The sequence below is a fragment of the Delphinapterus leucas genome, chromosome 12, assembly GCF_059928025.1.
Source record: "Delphinapterus leucas isolate spDelLeu-1000000601 "Yukka" chromosome 12, BTC_Dleu_Yukka2, whole genome shotgun sequence".
Lineage (NCBI taxonomy): Eukaryota > Metazoa > Chordata > Mammalia > Artiodactyla > Monodontidae > Delphinapterus > Delphinapterus leucas.
The window spans coordinates 43,015,348-43,033,912 of NC_143140.1; the positions used below are offsets into that span (position 1 = coordinate 43,015,348).

At 34.1% G+C, this 18,565-nt stretch overlaps 1 protein-coding gene across 1 annotated transcript in view; it reads left to right on the forward strand.

Moving 5' to 3' along the window:
- Nucleotides 1-1,044: 1,044 nt before the first annotated feature.
- LIN28B (lin-28 RNA binding posttranscriptional regulator B) overlaps nucleotides 1,045-18,565 on the forward strand; it is a 121,236-nt gene continuing 103,715 nt past the window's right edge. The window contains exons 1-2 of the mRNA XM_089921664.1: nucleotides 1,045-1,105; nucleotides 2,753-2,970. Of these exons, the coding sequence (XP_089777790.1) occupies nucleotides 1,045-1,105; nucleotides 2,753-2,970 (279 nt within the window). The remainder of the gene's footprint in view (nucleotides 1,106-2,752; nucleotides 2,971-18,565) is intronic.

The following is an 18,565-nucleotide window of genomic DNA, read 5'->3' on the forward strand; positions in this document are numbered from 1 at the left end:
ATCCCCCCCCCACACACAAAGTAAATAAAATGAGAAAGCTTTGCCTCCTTTCTTGAGAAACAACAAAAGAAATAAACAGACGAAAAATCTTTTCAAGTTAATCAGTCTCGATTGAAGCCTTTTACCACAAACAGCTGAAAATAACATTTATTTATATACATCAATTTACTTCAGATCTGAGCTAATTAGTATAAATTTATATTTCATTGTTTAGTATGGGGAGGAGGTGTAAATAGGTGCATTATGTGGATTTTCAAAAGCTTTTAGATTCGGTCAAAATCCCTACGTTTTAGTTTGTGTGAAACAGTGTTAGAGTTAGGAGTGTGTTTGGAGAGACGGGGAGGGGGGTTGCGGGTATAGTGGGGGAGGGTAAGCTCCGTAGCTTTGCCGAAGGGAAGTGGTATCTGTACAGTTTCTCGGTAAACTGCTTGTTTAAGAAAATGGGGGTGGGGTGGGGGAAGAGTAGTGGTGCGTTTTAATGTTTCAAAGACGGGTTTTATTTTATATTCTAAAGGAAATCCAGCATTTCTAGTTGATCTATAACATTTACTGTAGTGGTCGATAAGGGAGGCAGTATTGGTGTCAGCATCTAGTAATCAACAATCGTTTGAACCAATTTTAAAGGTAAAGGGTAAGCAGTTTGAAACAGGGGGCTGGCCGGGGAAGGGACGGTAGGAGCCTAACCCGTTATTAAGTTTTCGTTTATTCAACTCTTCTGTCCCCTGGTAGTGGACTTTTAAAATGTCAGGGTCCGGTCAATAAGATATAAATTTACCTTTTTTTCTCCCACTTGCCTCCCTTTTTCACCCCCTCCCCCCGCCCGCACCCGCTGTTTCTCCCCCACCTCTTTCTCTGGCTCCGCAGCCGCCTGTGCTGGCGGCTCCTCTTCACCTCCCCTGCCTGGCGCTCCCCTCCCCCTCCCTGCCCTACGTCGCCTTGCTCTTGGGGAACAATCGCCACTGATTGAGGTTCACTCTATGTTAGGCTGGAAAACTGGGCTGTTATTTAGGAAGTCATTAATCACATCTCCTCCCCCGGAAAGAGATGGCGGAGAAACCTGTGAAGTACAATTCCTTACCAGCCCCCTCCAAAATGTTCCGAAATGGTAAACCTAAACACAATTTGATTACAAGAAGGTGATAGCGATTTTTCCGGTAGCATTTTATTTTAAATTTGAAACAAATTTCAGGTCACAGTCAGGTAATTGTGTGTATTTCTCTTATTGTAGGTGTAGGTTACCATTATCTAAAGTTTCATGGGTGTGTAATTAGGTTCAATTAGATCTTTTGTAAATTACATATTTTCCTCTAAGAATGGAATTAAATATGAAATTTGCATCCCAAGCAGGTTTACTGTTAACGGAGCATCTGAATTCTTAGGGGGAAAAAGCGTAACGTCGGTTGCTTTATTTAAATGGCTTTTTTCCCCTTAAATGAGATTATTTAGACAGGCTTGTGTGTAAGGCACGCGTGTGCACATATATGACTGTGCCGTTTTTCTAAATCGACGATTCACAAGGACCCTCCATTGTGTTTAAGTAAAAGCACGAAATCGGCATTCTGATTTATCGTAAAGAAGCGTCCCCAATTGTCTTTAAGATAACATGTTAGAGTTTTTCGTGTTCATTCATAAATTATTTTGATGTCAGCATAGATGAAATGGCGATTGGTTATCTCTTCCTCTTGCCAGCCCCTTAAGGATCCGAGGTGAAATTAGTAGCAAGAAAGCATGTAATTGACAAAGTCACGTGTGCTCAGGGGGCCAGAAACTGGAGAGAGGAGAGAAAAAAATCAAAAGAGGGAAAGCACATTAGACCATGCGAGCTAAATTTGTGATCGCACAAAATCAAGATGTTAGATTGATGCAGAAGATCACTCCGTTGCAAAGGGAAAGTTTTCATCTCACGAGTTTGGAGCAGAGGGCCCGTGGGGCAACATGGCCGAAGGTTAATTTTCTTTTCTATTGTTTTACTGTGATTTTCTCTCTTCCTTTCTCCCGCCCTCTCCCTCTCCCACCCTTCTTTGCCCGTCCCCCCTTCCCCTTTTACCCCAATACTGAGCAGTACCCCCCACCCCCCATCGCGCAGTGGGGCTTTCTGCAACCTATTGTTATAGATCTCCAAAAATGTTTTGTACCGCCCACACTGATTCACAACTTGAAAAGCTTTCAGGGGGCTATTGTTTGAATTGTTTGAGTGTGATTAAGCGCAGTTTCAGTTAGTGAGCCCAAGAAAACTTTTATACACCTGCCCCCTCCCCCATTCCACCCCAACTTTAATTGAAAGTTATTGGGGGGGAGGGGAATGCACATTGCAAATAACCCTGGATTCACTGCTGCCGCATGTGCATTAACTAGTTCTAACCATCTTCACGATTTCTCTTTCCTCCTCGGGCACGCCGGAAAGAATTAGTTTCACTGAAAATTTCTCTTTGTAAATGGGATCAGTGTTAAATCAGCAACATGCAAGTTAAATAATCGCATGCTGTACTGTAATATGTGGCCGAGAAACAGAGTTAAATGAAAACGTACACGTATGTACAGAAACGTGGAAGTTGTGATCGATAGAACAGTGTGGCTTCCTCCCTCCCCCGCTTTCCCTTTTAAGCCTTTAACTTAAAATATTTTCTGCCGAATAAAAGAAGGAATCAACCATTTAATAGCTTTTTTTTTTTCTTTCATTTCCTCTCCCCTCCACCCCCACTCCCAAGCAGTTTTTTTTTTTCCTTTCACTGAACTGTATGGCAATACTGACTAACTGACTTTTTTGTCCTGTTCTACTCAGGCGGGGCAAGCAAAGGTGGTGGAGAAGAGCCCGGGAAGCTGCCAGAGCAGGCAGAGGAGGAATCCCAGGTTTTGCACGGAACTGGCCACTGTAAGTGGTTCAACGTGCGAATGGGATTTGGATTCATCTCCATGATAAACCGAGAGGGAAGCCCCTTGGATATTCCAGTCGATGTATTTGTACACCAAGTAAGCCAAACTGTTTTTGTGTTTTGTTTTGGTTTGGTTTTGGTTTTGTTTTTTTCTCCTCGTCTTCACCTTTTTCATGTGGAGGAGCTGACCGGTAGTTTTGTCAGTGGGCTTACAATAATGTGCCCTTCAAAATCTTCCTTACAGTCACGAGTGAATACAGTTATTGGGATGTGTGCATGGGCACCTTCCTGGGTGTCTTTTCCTAAACAGAAAATGAAATCTCTGAAATTTCGCTTCTGGGTGGTGGTTGACTTGATTAAGCAAGTTCCCCTCTTCTTTCGACAGCGAAATTGCCGTAGTGTAGCTTCCGGTGTTATCGGTTACGATACATTATGTGGCCTGTGCCTGGGGAATGAGTGGGAAATGAATGAGGAAACAGTGATCATATTAAGTTTTGTTTTTTTTTAAGCCAATTTGCTGTTATAAGAAATCTGTAGGTCCCCTTATTTTAGACACCTCTAATCACAGTAGCTTCCCCAATTATTTTATATCTGTCTGTCCAGTAGTTTTTTGTAGATTCAAATTAAAATAATTTGATTTCACAGTAAAATAGAGTAGAACATTGTTGGCCTAGTATGGATTTGAAGAAATGCAAGAGAGGATTGTTGGTAATCAAACATTTTAGAAATGTGCTCCGTGTAGGGCATAGGTCCAAGGATACTGTCTCTTTAAGAGACTGAACTCAAAAAAACATGTGGCCAGAGGCGGCTCTAGTTTGTATGTTTAAAATGTGCTAGTGGGCTACTTGGGGTAAATTTCCACTGTTGCTTATATTGTGTTGTAATTTTTTAAGATGCTTCAATACCAAATAGAATGTCATTGCTTCTTATTTTCGAAATTTTACCCAGAAACAAGGAAATTAATACCTCTCCCCCTTTCACTCCTCTGTTGTGCTTAATCTCTTAATAGTAAGAAAAAAAAAAAGGTATTTACAGTTTGCAAGCTTGATTATTTCATCGAAAGAAGTTAGAGAAATACAAATTATCTGTAATGAATTCTTAGGAGTAAAGGGATTTAGGACTAAAGAGGTTTATTTTAGCTTGACATCTAAGTTAAAAATAATCGAATGAATGCATATCAGTCCTACAGGTTGACTGACATAGATACATGCAGGAAATAAATATTTAGTATATTTGCATAAAAATTTTCTGTTTTGATAGTATGTTGCATGTTCTTAGTAATAATTTACAACCTCCTTTCCCCCCTAAGGAATATCATCTTCAAATTAAGTATATAAACAATAGAAACATATGAAACCATTCTGTTTTGATCTGTTGTCCTGTGTGCTTGGTAGCTTCCTGACCTTGCTGTGTGGTGTGTGTTTTCCTTTCCTAAAGGCCTGGCTATCATTATTGGCTGTTTACATGTGGAAGGATCAGCATAATCTGTGAATTGAAACAGGGTTTAAATACATAAATAGAACTCCACAGACAGGCTACTGGATTTTATGCCTCCTACTTTATATGGCAAAATAAAGCCACATTTTCTGCTTTTCTCCTCCCTAGACTGAATGACTGAAATCATTGACAAATCCATTTTCTCTCAGGCCTCTGCTTTCCCTGCTTTGAACCTTCTTTAGGTTGTTAAATTGTTCTTTACAATCTCATAAATTTGTTTTATAGATGAATGAAAAAAAATAGCCCTTTTCTTCTTTGTCTGATCACGCCTTGTTATAATTTCGTTTTCTATGTTTACCTTTTAATGTATTCAAATAGTAGACATTTTATTAACTGATATTAATGTTTAGAACAATGAGACATCCAATTTTAAGCTATTTAATGGTTGTATGTTGATAAACATTCCCATATCCACTGAATTAAGAAATGCTATATTGCTGCAAAAGTTTTTTTTATATACATAGTGAATAGTTTCTAGAGTACAAACATTGATTATTCATATTAGACTTACTTTAAATTTTCTGTTACACATCATGTATTTACTAATAGAACAGTATTAAAACGATGTATGTGATAAAAAATTCTCTCAAAAAATATGTATTTGTATTTTTCATAAGAATATATCTGGATACATTCTTAGGAAGAAGTATGTAAAAAGTCAGTAAAACTCACGTATTAGCATTTTTGTGATGTAAAAAAATAGGGCAGTAATAATCTTTAAATTTAAAATTAGAAAGTGACATTTTAGGGCAGTTTTTGATGGTTAAAGTATTTGCTGTTTGAAATATATCTCAGTTTTTTCCTAGGGAAGACTATTTAGAATCAGTTGCTTTCTTGTTGTTGTTGCTGGGTTTTTTGTTTTGTTTTTCTTTGTTTTTTTTTTGCTTCTTAACTTTGATGCCTAGGTAAAGGGATTTCTGTCTAATATTGAAGCTTATATAAATTGCATATAAATCATATGAATAATTGTTTTGAAGAAGGCAGGATCCCACTGATTTTAGCCAAGCAGCTACAAGTAACAATTTGATGGCCATAAAGAATGTGTGCAGCATCACTTACACAATCAGGTTGCAATTCAGGACCATTTTATAGAAGTTTTTAAGACATTTTAAAAGTTATTTTTTTAGCTGCCATTTTTACCGTATGAGCATTTTTGAAAGCATACTAGATTTTATGTATAATTATAAATTAGATTTTTCCCCATTATGTCTGTATACTATTTTGTTATGAAAGAATAGGCATCATAGATAATTAGGAATTTTAAATGTTCAACTAGAGCGACATCTAATTATTATTTTAAATATATGAAGTAGTGGCGGTTTTTTTTGACTGTTTAGAAGTACATGTGTCATTGGATTTTTAAAAAGATATTCTAAAACATGTTTTTAATAGTATATGTTTGGGGAAGTAAAAAAAGAAATGATTTTAGTTTCTTTAAAATAATATTTAAAAATTCATGCCAAGGCACCCAGATATTTTTTCTCCTTTAAAAATATTGATTGCAAAGAACTGCACATCAAAAACAATCAGTTGCTATGAAATGAAGAGAATATATGAGTGTGTTCTTAAAATAGAGCTATACATTTATGGTTACATAATTCTATTTACAATTTGTTGGCAAAAATACAATCAAACTTTCTTTTAGTTGCTGTAATGCCACCAACTCCTCAAAAACATGCCCAAGACTTAGGTGCTGTCCTTTCTCTTTCTTCAGACTTGTTGATAAATGTAGTGAGACTCTGCCATTTGAGGATGGTATGTGACCATTGGTTTAAAATGACTGTCTTCATTGGATTTTCTAATGTTAACTGTGATTTAAATGATTGTATTTTTATGCCTTTGTAATGAATAGATGTATTCTGATATGTTAATACTGAAACCCTGATAGCGTTCAATATTTTTAGAAACTTAACAAAAATGTATAGATATTATAGTTGTGAATTTTGTCACAGTCCACTGTTTTTGAGGTGTTCCTTAAAATTTTCAGTATTTAAAATATTTGGTGATGATTTAGTTTGTAAGTAGGATAAATTTGTAGGAATTTCTTACTTAAGCATCCAGTGCAAAACACTGAGTAGTAAGAGTGTAGATGATTAATGCAGATTTTAACTCTAGGTTCTTACTCAGTTGATTTCACCAATTAGAATACAGTTATTTTGTAAGTGCTAATAATTAATACCCCTATCAGTTTATTGTTACTAAGTTTTTAAAAATTTGCCTCCACTGTTAGATTGTGGGGTAACATGTGTAAATTACCTGGAAAGGTCTCTGGCAACTTTCTGAAATATAATCTTTTAATAGTACTTATATATGTGATGATACTTTAAACGAATCACATGGTAATTAAATACTAGATCTTTTATTATTACTCAATAACTACCTGTTGATGTTATGTAAGTTTTTCTTTACATAGATTTTGACATTTATTTTTAAAGTCATTATCTCAACCAATAAGATAAAAATGATGATTTGAACTTTATTTTGTCCAGAGGAGGGTTGGAATCCATTCTCCTTATTACCCTCTCTACAGCTCATTTGCATAATAATATTTTCTTGTTGGGTTATATATTTGGGATTGTTTGCCATCAAATAGGATACAAAGAATTTTTTAAAAATAAATTTTTTAATTTTTATTTTTGGCCACGTTGGGTCTTCGTTGCTGCACGTGGGCTTTATCTAGTTGCCGTGAAAGGGGGCTACTCTTCGTTGTGATGCACAGGCTTCTCATTGCGGTGGCTTCTCTTGTTGCGGAGCACGGGCTCTAGGCACGCGGGCTTCCTTAGTTGCGGCATGTGGGCTCAGTAGTTGTGGCTCGTGGGCTCTAGAGCGCAGGCTCAGTAGTTTGGAGCATGGGCTTAGTTGCTCCGCGGCATGTGGGATCTCCCCAGACCAGGGCTCGAACCTGTGTCCTCTGCATTGGCATGTGGATTCTTAACCACCAGGGAAGTTCCACAAAGAATTTTTAACATAAATGTGTTTCACAGTTTATGTAAGAATTCTTTTTCAACGAGAAGGAGTAATTTCAAAATGATTGCAATTTAGCTATTATTACTCAGTTGGCTTAAATATTTAATTTGGTTTTTAAGTCTTCAATTACCTTTCAGGTATTGATGTTTTCTTCTTTTGCTCTTTATTTCTGATTTATGGTTTGATCTTTATGAGAATACAAATGCCTATATTACAAAGAGTTTATATATTTTATGTTCCTTTTATTACTTTGCTCAGAAAACATTTCAAAAGAGTAATGGAAATAGAAGAAATAAGAGATAAGTTTAAAGCATTTTTATTAATAGTATAGGATATGAAAACATTTGGAGATGACTAATATTTAAATACATGAAAATTGAAGTATTTTACACCGTTCAATTGATGTAGCATGGAGTTCATGTGTCAGTGTTTTTAACAGTAATTAGCTACACAATTATGAAAACTAATTTACTCCAATATGCTCATGTTTAAGGGCTTTTCATAATATTTAACTACCAATTTATTAGCCATATTACTTTTGTCATAGTTTAGAGTGAAAACATTTTTCACACTCAGAATAGATATGGTTATTTTTTTTTCTTGGGGCTGTTGAAAATGTCAATATCAAAAAAAAAAAAAACATATTTAGATAGAGAAATCTTGGAAGTTTAAAAATGTGATAATAAACAGTTATACCTCATTTGTTAGTGAGTTCTGCATTTTAATATTTTGAAAATGGTTCCTAAAGCTACCAAATTTTCAAGATGAATTGCCCATATGACCAGTTTGGAAGAATCCCAAATGAAATGCTTTGAAGCTATTTAATCATAAAATCACATCTAAAGGCATTTAAATAAAAACTGTATAAGACTTTAATTGTCTTAAAAGATATTGGATACATTCCTTCTGGTTTTCAAATACTGATCCATTTTCAGGAACTTTTCTGTATACTTCTAAAAAGATATCCTTGTTCAGTTCGAACATGAAATGTGAATTGGGTACATAATTAAGACATCGTCTTCACTCCTCATTTTAAAGAGTATTGATGTAACTCAAATATTTTCCCCTTATTTTTGATTCTCCTTTTTTAAAAAGACCATTCACAGCAAATGAAGGCGATAAATTCAAGAACTGTTTTTTAAACAAATATGTGACAAGCCACTTATGAGTATTTAGCATATCTTTAACCTGTCTTTAACTCATCTCAGAGTTCTTGGGTTTCATAAGAAGTTAAAAACTTGTTTTGTTACCTGGACTCAACATGGAAGTCCTTCGAGATAAATTTTGTTGCTTTTGGACAGCAGGGAACCCTAATAAGGGTTTGGTTGAATTCATCATCCTGTTCAGAAATTACCTAACTATTGCAGATAGTTTTGTATACCTCAACTGAAAAGTTTTATTGGTATCGGGATTAAAAGTTACTAGTTAAAAATATGGTGTACTGTATTTTTATTTCTAAACCAAGTATAACCTAAACAAGTAAAGTAAGGATATTTCTGATTCAACTGGAAATTTATTACTTTAAATATGATATTTTGTAGACTTGATTTGGAACTAAATATTGAGATATTTCTCACTGAATTTCTCACTGGAACTTCAGCTTGTTCAATATGTAGTTACTGAGGTTACGGCATTGTAACATATACAGCCCATAAGGAACTTAAATGATTTATATTCTTATCTAAAATAATGTGGTAACATTTTCTAATATCAAAAAAATTGATAACAGTAATATATCAAAAAATACATTGTAGGTCAGTGGGGTACATTGAGAAATGATCTTTTAAAAGAGTACTCTATTAATTGGGTAATAAAAATGTTTGTTATGTTGCATTTTGATACATCAGGATTAATTTTATCTTCTGTCTAGCAACAAATTAGAAGATTATCTGATGATTGCCCCCCTTCCCATATCTAAATATCTGACCGTTCAGAAATGCTGTCTCAAATAAGATTTATAGATAATTGATAGCTTTAGTCTTCTGTTTCTTTCTGTAATCAGCTGCAAATTGGAATAACACCTCACTTTTCAGGTGGTGTGAAGAGTAGAGATACCATTATATAAACTGCCTAGCAGGTATGTGTTGAATAAATAAACGAAAATGTAAACTAGTCTTTTTGCCACAACAAAATCAGGGATAAGTTATTATCAGTGGTATGTATTTGTGGTTGAAAATGAAATTGGTATCTTTTATGTGCTCTCTTTAAAATTAGGCAAAATGTATTGCACAATATTAATAGCTTAATTTTAATTACAGTGAACTATAAGGCTTTTTATTATAATTGTATGGTATAGAGTATTGTTTACTATTGTTTAACACATCAGGATATAAACTGAGACTTGGACATAATTTTGTGATGCAAATGTTTTTGTTTTAATAGTTTGTTTCATCGTGAGATTTTTACCTATGTATTCCGGTATACGTATTCAGTTTGTATTCTTCAGTATAGGCTAAGGGAAAAATATGAAATATTGTCTTAAATAGACCTGCTGTGATAATTTAATACCTATTGCTCTATTAATAATTACTTAATACTTGTGAGATATGATACAGGGGTATAGAATCTGGTCAAATAGATCAGTGTTCAAATCCCAGTTTATTATGTCTGTAGGGGAAGTAAGTTACCTTGTCAGTGTTTCAGCATCTTACAAGGGAAGGGACAAAAAAGTACCCACTTTGTATAGGGTTATTATGAGAATTAAATGTTATTAGACATGTAAAGCATTTAACGCAGAGCTTGGCAGATAGTAAGGACTCAGCGATGTTTGTACATAATTATTATTACAAAGGAGATATCATGTGGTAGAGTGAGGGAGAAAATATCAGAAATGAAGGTCTGGGTTTGGCTGTGCCACTTGGGTGGGTTTCTTACTTTTGCCTAGTTGCTTCCAAGGAGCTTCAGTATTCTCATGCGTAAAATGTGGCAATAATATCTTGCCGTCCCTATTTTTGAGGGGTGGGGTAAGGGTCAACTGAGGTATCATACATGAAAATAATTTAAGAATTCTAATGATCCATGTTTAGTTTTAATCTTCATTTCAAGCACTATATTTTTATTAATACCTTCACCATTATAAACCTTTGTCAGAGTTTTTAAAAGATAGTAAGCTCATGTCATTTATTTTTTTTGCCTTGTCAACTTAATTGAGGTATAATTTATATAGAATAAAGTTCACCAAATTTAAGTATACAGTGAGATGAGTTTTCACAAATTGTGTAACTTCCACCACAGTCATCATACAGAACATTTCATCAGCCCAAAAAAGTTCCTTTGTGCCCATTTGTAGTCACCCTTGAAGAAGAGAGGCACAGTTGTCCTATGATATTGATATGTCATATTAACTGGTTAACTGACCTGTTTCTTTTAACTTTGTCTATTTAGATATAAGCTACAACCCATTATCCTTTATGAAATACAATCCACTTATTTTCATGTTTTTGTTTGTTTCTCTTCAGTTATTTCTGCTCGACAATGACCTTTTCACCAGTAGTTTCTGTGCTTGTGAAAGTGAGATTAATTAGCATACATTTCACTAATCTTCAAACTTAATTTCATTTACCCTTATGGTACTTTTTCATACAACATAAACTCACTGCTTACCTAAAGGGCCTAATTAGGCTTATTGATATTCTCATTTCTTGTCAGAAATTTAATGAATTTCTGTCTCAACTGAGTTTTTGTGTAAACATTCTTAGAGGTTTAAATCGGCAAGAAGGCTTATTGCTGTATAAAAGTATTAACTTTTAAGAAAGTGGTAACTCTAGGAAAACTTCTGGTTCAATAATTTATCTATTCAACTATTTTTTTAATTGATCACATACTAAGTGTAAAGCATTGTTTGGTGATAGATTTGAGAGTTCTGCTCTCCAGGTTGCTATATATTCTTCCTGTTTACTTCCTTTTGGCAAACTTTTTAATAAGATTTTTCCAATTCTCATTCCTTTCATACAAGGTATGAAGCAAAGGCTCATTTTCCCCATGTACTACTCACTTTCTTTTTACAAAGTTTAATTATGCTCCTCTCTCTACCCATAATTTGGGGATAATTATGATGAAAAAATAAATGTTAGTTTTTAAACTTTTGAACTAAATACAATGATTTCTCATCAGTCTTATATAGTTTTCAGATTTCATGCATAGAAACTAAACTGTCTTTACCATTGCTGAGAATCATATTATTTTATTGTGCTATTAGTAGTATGCTTATTTTTTACCAGCTGCTCTAACTTTTTGTTATAAAACACTTTTTAAGATCAAACCTCACTGAAATTTATTATTTTTGTTCCTTAACGTTAGCTTCTATTTCAAAATCTTGTAAGTTTAATTTACTAATAACTCGAAATTTTTCTTTTCAGTTTTATTGTTCTATGTTATATAAATACTCTATGTAAATTTCAAATTAATTTTAATTTGGCCATGATTTGTTCACGACCATTTGTTAAGCTTTGTAAGCAATTCCCTAGGTCTTTACAGTTAGTAGCTACAAAGTTCCTAGATGCAGTAGTTCCTAAATTCTTTTATCTTAACGTGTTTTCATTCAAATGAATTATCTTTATCCTTAGTTTAGTTTGTAACAGAAGTCTGACAACACAGGTTATATCTATCACTTTAAATACTTAATAGATCATTGATGTGTTGTAAAGCTTGGAATGAATGAATTCTATCAACTTTTTTCCCAGCCAGAATTTTAATAATACATCATTTTGCTTACAATATGGCAACACTGGTGCTTGGAAACTAATTCCACTTTTCAGCAACTCCTTTAAATAGATTAAATGATACGAGAGACACGCACCTAACACAGTTCAATGTAAGCCATACATTTAAAAGGATAAATGAATGATTTTTTTTCAGTTTTAACAAGAAAAAACAAAAAACTTCTCTTTTCAGGATTGGTTAAACTATGAGTCAGAAATTTAATCACAGTCTTGACCTCATTTTTTTTTTTAGCTCTCTAATTAAAATTTTTAGTTGAATACTAAATCTAAGGACAGTTGGATTTGCATGTTTGCCCCTTTCACTGTTTCCTCCCCCTTGCCATTGAAGAATTTTGAATGGGGAGGAATTTGCGCCCTTTGGCTCAGGTTGCAGACCCACTTGATCAAGCCAGAGAAGCCGGGGTCAGAACTATTCATTGCTTATCTTTTCCTTGGGCCACTTGTAAATCCTGCCTTTCTGCTCTGCAAAAAATCTCTTTATATTAGACTTATAATAAAGCCTGGAGAATAAAAATGGGCATAATAGTTGATGCTTGATTGTGACTTCACATGGGTTAATTTCACTATTTTTGAAGTTTTTCATGCCACTGCAGGTTGTTTGATGTATGTAATTTTGTTTAAATAATGCTATTTCATTAGATATTAGAAAAGCATCCTGTTGGTAGTGAAAGTTTGGTGAGATGATATTCTGTCTCAGGTTAAGACTTAACACCTTTGAAATGTAGTGATTACTTTTAAGTAAACTGAATTTATTAATTTGAATTCAATCTATAAAAGCCCCAAAGTATTTTGTTTTGATGTGCTTAATTTCTAGCATTTATGCTGACACTTAAAATTTTCCTGAATCAACTATAGCACAAGTTTATGAACTGTATCAATAATGGTGTAAAGACTTTAAATATAGACCCAGGTTTAAACAAACACAAAACACTTTGTTCTTATCTCAGCATCCCTTAAAAGTATACAGCTCTGGTTCAGGACCTCAGGACCACCCATCACCCTGGACATTGGATACTCCTATTTATTCAAGAAGCTTGTGAAGTATCTGTGTGCCAGTGGGGGGATGGTGTGTGTATCTGTGTAGGGAATCACAGTTAGGTGATTTTACCCCAACAAAAACAGCACCGTTGTTTATAAGCTGAATTATGTCCCTGTAGAATTTTCTAGTTGTAAAACCTAATTTACATTAAATATTTGTTATTTTATGCAAGCGCTGGTTGCAGTTTTCACATTTTTGATGCTTCCATAAGGTTAAAGTGGGCGTCCATTAAGATTAACCTCAATCCATTACAGCCTTTTGGCTTGCAGGCCCCACCCGTTGGCCTTGGATAGCTAATACCAAGCTTTTGTTTCTTCCTGTAGAAAGGAAAGGAAAGAAAACTGTTCTTTCTTTTTCATTGTGTAAGTCATGTGACTTCCTTTTTAGTTAGTTACAGATAGGGTTGAAGTGAATCTCAAAATGCATAACATAGCAAATGTTATGTTTATATGAAATATTTATTGAAATGTGCCTCTTATTTAATTCATGTGTTTTATGCATTAAAATATTTGTTTTGAACAGCTATACCTTATATTACATCCATGTAGTTTTTTAGGAAGCCAAAAAAAGGTTACCAAATAGATTTTTAAAATAAAACTGATCTTATCTATATCATGGTAGTTTCTTAGTGTATACGTTTTTCTCTCAGTTATCTTGTAGTATCATTTGAGGTTTTTTAACTGTAGCTTATTTCTCAGAACTCACAGTGTAAAGAAAGTAGCAGTGGTGTTTGGGATGATTTTAGTCAGGAAAATTTGCTGATGGGAAAAAAATGTGTTACAGAACTGCATGTACATATAAGAAGGAACTAACTGGATGTATTTCTTTTTGCTCCTCTTCTCTCTCACCTCTCTATAATAGTAAGTGGTGTAGCTAGCTGTTAGGAGAAAATGCTATCCAGCTCCTAGAATATTTACGTTGATGCTTAGTCCCAATTTGGGGATTTAGTCATGATGATATAATTTACTATTAAATATTTAATCTTTAAAATTATTTAAATTTGTTCTTAAGCTGTTTTCCCAAACCTTTAAATTCTGTTTTAGTAACAGTAGAGCTGTCCCCAAATAATAAATAAAATATTTTGAAAAACAGTACTTCTAAAAGAAGTATCCTGTCAATGATTTTTAAAATACAATGTTCTTTGACACATGATATTTCCCTGCAAGTCAGTACTTTTAAAAGACTTCTAAGGAGAAATCCTACTGTGTTTTAAAATCCTGTATGCATTTTTATTTAAAATGTTGTGTTTCAGTAAAATAAATTCTTACATAAAAAGCATTGTTTCTTACGTTTTCAGTAGTCTTATACATCTTGAAAGTCAATGATATTTAATCCAATGATTTTGCTGTTATCCAAGATAACTTGGTTAGTTCAGATCTTTTAATATGAAAAATCTGTTGAGATATACAGAAAAGCTACTTAAGTTTAATAACACTGGGTTATCAGTTTTTCAACAACCAGGACCTGGTTTGAAGTCTGCAGTGTGCTTGTCATGTTTTCATGTTTTCATTGACATTAAAGTGTATAGTAAGTGATTTATTTTGCATGTCCTTTACAATTGAGTATTTGAACTTCAGTATATTTCATTAATTAACTTTTAAATATTTATTGATATTTTATTTAATGTTTAAATTGCCACTAAAATTTTGCTTTGAGGAAAGGTTTAGGATACTAAATCTTTCAAATATGTGATACTTCTTCATTTAACATTTGGATAGCAAGGTATTCATAAAACACCAGCAATCTATTATTAAGTATTTGAATTAGTACCGACATTTTTTGTTGAAATAATCCATTTAGTATCTTAGTGTCACTCTGAGTTTAAAATAAAAAGATTAAGAAACAAAGTCTAATTTTAAAAAATTACTACCAGATTTTTTGTGTACCGCATGCTTTTTTTTTTTCCTAACAAAATATGATATTAGAAAGTGAAAAGTTGGGTGCTTTTCCCTTTATAGCTATTTTTCTCCTGCAAAGTTTTCTTTAACTTGTGTGAAGAGTAGTTAAATGAATTTACATGGCTTTAAGTGTCTTCATGTTTAGTCAGAAGTACAAAGTTCATTTGTGGGGAGTAATACCACTAGGGATATTGCTACTTGTTTTCATGAGGGTTACTGTAAATAAATGATACGTGAATGATTTGATTTCTAAATTTTCTTTCCCCTAAAATAAACTTTATAAAAAATGGGAAATAATTTTTCAAATTGTTGAAATATCTGAAGGACCAAGTAAATATGGACATTTGTTTCAGTACATGCTCTTTAGTTTAGGGTTGGGTATTTTTTTAAAGATATTCTAATATAAAAAGTCTTAATAAGTAATGTTTGGGAAGTTGTTAGTTATTGACCACTTTTCCTTACTCTCTGCCTTTACTTTTAAAAGTATCTGGTCACTGTTAAATCATTAATATTCCTAAAGGTAATCCAGAATTTCCTATGAGATTCAGTGTTCAACATGTATTCAATTATTCGAATTTACAAAATTCAAATGATTTTTGGAAAATCTCATAAGACATGGGATAATGTTTTCAGAGTACGATTTTATGGAATAGAATTCATTATTTTGATACATATGTATATGTTCCCATTTTTAGCTGTAAATTGAAAAAATAAATTACCCCAATTATTAAAGCATTATATTGTCCCCAAATGATTCCTGCCCTAACATCACTTGATCTGCCATCGGGAATTATTACGGCCTTAAGTGGTCTCTCTCTTTAGTGTCCGCCTCCCCCTTTTCCCCTCCCCCACTCCCCTTCGGGAAGGAAGCCTGGGGCCCTAGCTCTAGAGATACCAGAAAAAAGCAGTCACTCAGCAGAAAGTGTCTGTCTTTAGCAGAAGTATCATCCCTTGGAGAAGAGTGTAGTTGAGAAGAGGTTAATAACAGAGTTTATCAAACTTTAATTTAGAATTCATTTTTGGTACAGCTGGATATTGTGGTGTTAAGAAAAAAGAAGTCTACTTTGTCTGTTTTAGGCATTGACAAAGTCAAATTCAGTCCTTCACCACTTTTCTCTCTTTACTTAGCTTTGGCTAAATCTTTTATACTGTTTCTAAAGGCTGTTGCCAGTAATTTTCCTAACTTTGAAGAGGAGTGTGAGTTCTGAAAAAAAAAGCCATGGATGGTTAGGTAATTTTAACATTTCTAAACACTTACTGATTATTTGAAATATTTTCCTGAATTTCCAAAGAAAGTTTATATGAAATGTTTTACTCAATATCATTTGTCATCTAAAGATAATGTTTGTGTGTCTAGCATATTTTTGCCTAGAAGGCTTTTTAAACCACAAACTAACTCATAAAATTGGCTAACAATGAAAATAAATTGATACTGATAGATCTAGAAATGTTTTAATTATTTACTTCCTTAGATTGTTCATAAATTCCTTCTTTTGTTTGTTTCAGGATGAGTAAGGAAATGCAGATTCAGTGTGGTAAACACTATAAACTGTAGTGTAAGATTGCTGAAGGGCCCAAGTTTCTTTGTGCTGTAGATATTTGCGCTAGCATTTCTTCATCTTAAAGGGCAATCCCTTTACTTAGCTCCACATGTGTTGGTTTAAGTTTCTCATACTTACTCACCCTAATTTGAAAAACTTAAGCAGAATGGTCATGGAATCTCACGATTAGCTTAAAGAGGATTTTAGAAGTTATAATTTATGTTTGAAAGATAATAAAAATGAATATTGTGTAATACTTACGTTTTATGGAATAAACCAAAGATATTTTGAATTTTTTGAATGTTATTTATTAAAAGGACAAACACAAAAATATGACATAATTGCAGACATATTTAAAGTAATATAAAAATGATAAGTATAAGCAATCTTTTGATAGAATACTTGAAAAAGAAAGTTAGAATGTAATCATATATTCCTTTCTATTAGTCTACCCCCTTTCCAGATCAACAAACGTTTATATTTGTTTTGTTTTAGCCTCTTGCTAATGCTAAATTCCCACTACTGCCATTCCCGGGGGATAGACCCCAGTTTGCCGTCATTGATCCTAACTCCGGATCATCCAGAGACACTGGTATGCCTCCCCTGTAACAAGGCTTCTGTTCTGCCAACACAAGAGAACACTTCAGCCATAGCCAATCAATACTGTAGCAATGATAGTGATCAGGACATCAATAACAGAATGATGATAATAGTATCATGTAAGTTTTATAGAGTGTTTGCATGTGCCGAGTGCTGTGCTAAACATTTTACATCCATTAAATTTTCACAGCTCTGATAGTTACTATTGTTGTCTCATTTTTAAGATGAAAAAAATGATCTTAGAATGGTGAATTGCCTAATTTCACACAGTTGAGCCAGCAGTATGACTCCAGAGCAGTGCTCTTGAATCTCTGGGTTCCAGCCACATTTTTAGCTGTTTTAATTTTATATTAATATGCGTAACTTATGCTAAGTGATTGAGATTCAATTATGAGCCAAAAGCAGACAGGGATTCTGATTCTGACTTCACGGAGTTTAAAGAACAGTAGGGGAGACAGACAATCAGATCACATAAATGAAAGTAAAATAAAAACCATGATGAGTGCCATGAAGAAAAGGTACATGGTGCTGTAAGTATATAACCTTGAGGGTTCTGACCTAGTTTCAGGATCAGGAAGGCTTCTTTGGGGCAGTAAATTTGTGATGGGTATTGAAAAATGAGTAGGCAAAGAACAAGGAAAAGAATATTCCAGCAGAGAAAGGGGGAATGTACAGAGGCAGGAGGGAAAATGAACATTAGCTTTACAATGTGTTAGGATTACAAAGATCAGTAATGTCCAGTCCGTGTCTTTAAGAAGCTTGCAGTTAGAGTGTGTGTGTGTGTGTGTGTGTTGCGTGTGTTGTGTATGTGACCAGCAGTTACCACAGAGTGATAAGTGCTAGCATAAGAGCAATAAGGCAGGAATTGCCCATGTTTTTAGTAGTGAGGAAGGCTTTATAAAAGAAGAGACCATTTGAGATTGGCCTTGGAAATACCTAGGAACTTGGCAGCCCGAGAGGGCATTTCATGTTATACTTGTGCAGAGATGAGGAGAGGTGAAAGAGCCTCTAAAGGCCAGTGTGTAGGTAGGGTGCCAGGTGCTTGCTGGGTGGAAGCAGCAGGTAAGGGGCATGGTAGACCAGTGCTGGAAGAAGAAACTCAAGCCAGGGCTGGGCCAGCTTGAGATCAGGCAGGTTTATCCTTGGTCCTCACCCTAAACATTGCTATTTATGAATTTCTTTAAAGTACTCCCTCTCCCCAAAGCTTCGTTGGCTATTTGTTTTCAAATAGAATTTAGACGTTTTAGCCAAGCATCCTACCTCTTCATGACCTGATTGAATCTACTTTTCTGTCTTTCCTCTCATACTTACTTGTTTGCTTTGTCAAGTCACAATGTACCCTACACTTCTTTGCCTCTTCCCCTTTGCATAGATAATACTGTCTTTCCCTTAATTTCCTTCCTACAGTCACTTTTGGAAATCACTGCCA